The sequence below is a fragment of the Zalophus californianus genome, chromosome 15 (genome assembly GCF_009762305.2).
Source record: "Zalophus californianus isolate mZalCal1 chromosome 15, mZalCal1.pri.v2, whole genome shotgun sequence".
Lineage (NCBI taxonomy): Eukaryota > Metazoa > Chordata > Mammalia > Carnivora > Otariidae > Zalophus > Zalophus californianus.
Window position 1 is genome coordinate 43,691,619 of NC_045609.1, and position 1,413 is coordinate 43,693,031.

The window sequence follows — 1,413 nt, forward strand, 5'->3', positions numbered from 1 at the left end:
AAAAAATGCTCCACCTCACTCATAATAAATGTAAATTTAAACCATTGATTTGTGCACCTGCATAGATTCATGAGGTACAGCAGGTTTTTTTTTTTTTTTTTAGATTGTTAATCTTTTATTATTTTATACCTTAATAGTGGAGTAAATGATTGTGGTCAGTACATGTATGAAAATTATGAACACCGTGGTTTAGACTATGTTGCAGGACTTTTTTGTTTTATATTCCCCCTTTTTTTCCTTCAGAGTGATTCTTAAGCATCAATCAATGTTTGGTGGTTGCTTCTAGCAAGGTTTTGCTTCATTTATTTTGGTTGCTAAGTAAGGAGATCCACCTTTATCTGGGTGATTCAAGATCATGATTCTCCTATGAGCTGTTCTAATCTTGGCCTTGCCAGCAGATGGGCTTATACCCAAAATAAGACTAGCTTCTCGCCTACTCATTTTCTCTTCAAATCCTCCTTTATAGTAGGATGAAAGTTTCAGTCCCTGGTCGACGTCCGCATCAGGCCGTTTGGTCACCGGCAGCGAGTACTCAGCGCAGGACAGACCCTCGCCGGCAGGGGCAATGCCACCACGGGGAGCCATGGCAATGCGACGCATTACAGCAGGTTTTAAACTAATACTGATGTCACTTAGATTCTGAAGGGATGCAGGGGACAAGTCATATTGATGTGGTTCTGGAATATAGGTGAGGTTTGGTGCGGTGAGGTCTGGCGCCAATGACCAAGAAAGAATTCTCGAGACATCTTTGGTGCAAAATGGTGGTTTTATTAAAGCACGGGGGCAGGACCATGGGCAGAAAGAGCCGCGCTCGGGTTGTGAGGAGTAATTGATTCTATACTATGGGGTTGGGGGAGGTAAGGAAAAAGGGAGGTTTTCAAAGGAACTTTCATATGCTAAAGAGGACCTACGGGATACCCGAGGCCTTGCTTTTGTCAAGTTAAGGTTGTTTTTCCCTCTAGTAAAGCATTAACAGTAAGATAGTTGGGAGCTTTCGGGAAGAAAGCAGCACATGTCTCCCCCAGGAGTGAGGGTGAGGGGTAGGTGGCAGGGTGTCAGCTTATGCTTTGTCCTCAGATAGCCTTCTGCTCCCTCATCAATATAGCTGCACATATCTTCATCTCCTGAGAAGACCAAGCAACTTCCTAGGTGGGCAAACCTCAAGGTCTGTGTGGATCCCTCCCACACTCTTTTATACCCTTGTCCTCATGGTAGCCTGAGGTGGCATGTGGATTCACGGTTCCCCCCTGACCAAGAGCAGTGCCACACTGCAGATGAGACAGACACAACATTCCACATTTGCTTAACTTTGTACTTCCTGGAGAAACAGGACTCTGAGGGTAACCATTAACCCAGGTCTGAGGTTAACCCTTTGCCTCCCACAGTATAACATAAATTCACAAAGAGCAAAAG

The 1,413-nt window shown here is 44.6% G+C and overlaps 1 protein-coding gene across 1 annotated transcript; it reads right to left on the minus strand.

The window, feature by feature from the left end:
* Window positions 1-214: 214 nt before the first annotated feature.
* LOC113923842 (dnaJ homolog subfamily C member 15-like) lies at window positions 215-585 on the minus strand. The gene has a single exon (XM_035724335.1). It carries the CDS (start codon window positions 583-585, stop codon window positions 283-285), a length of 303 nt encoding a protein of 100 aa, XP_035580228.1. The 3' UTR covers window positions 215-282.
* Between the last annotated feature and the right edge of the window lie 828 nt (window positions 586-1,413).

Bases quoted from the DNA above. Each gene is read 5' to 3' on its own strand.
- LOC113923842 (XM_035724335.1), bottom strand. From the start codon at position 585: ATGGCTCCCCGTGGTGGCATTGCCCCTGCCGGCGAGGGTCTGTCCTGC.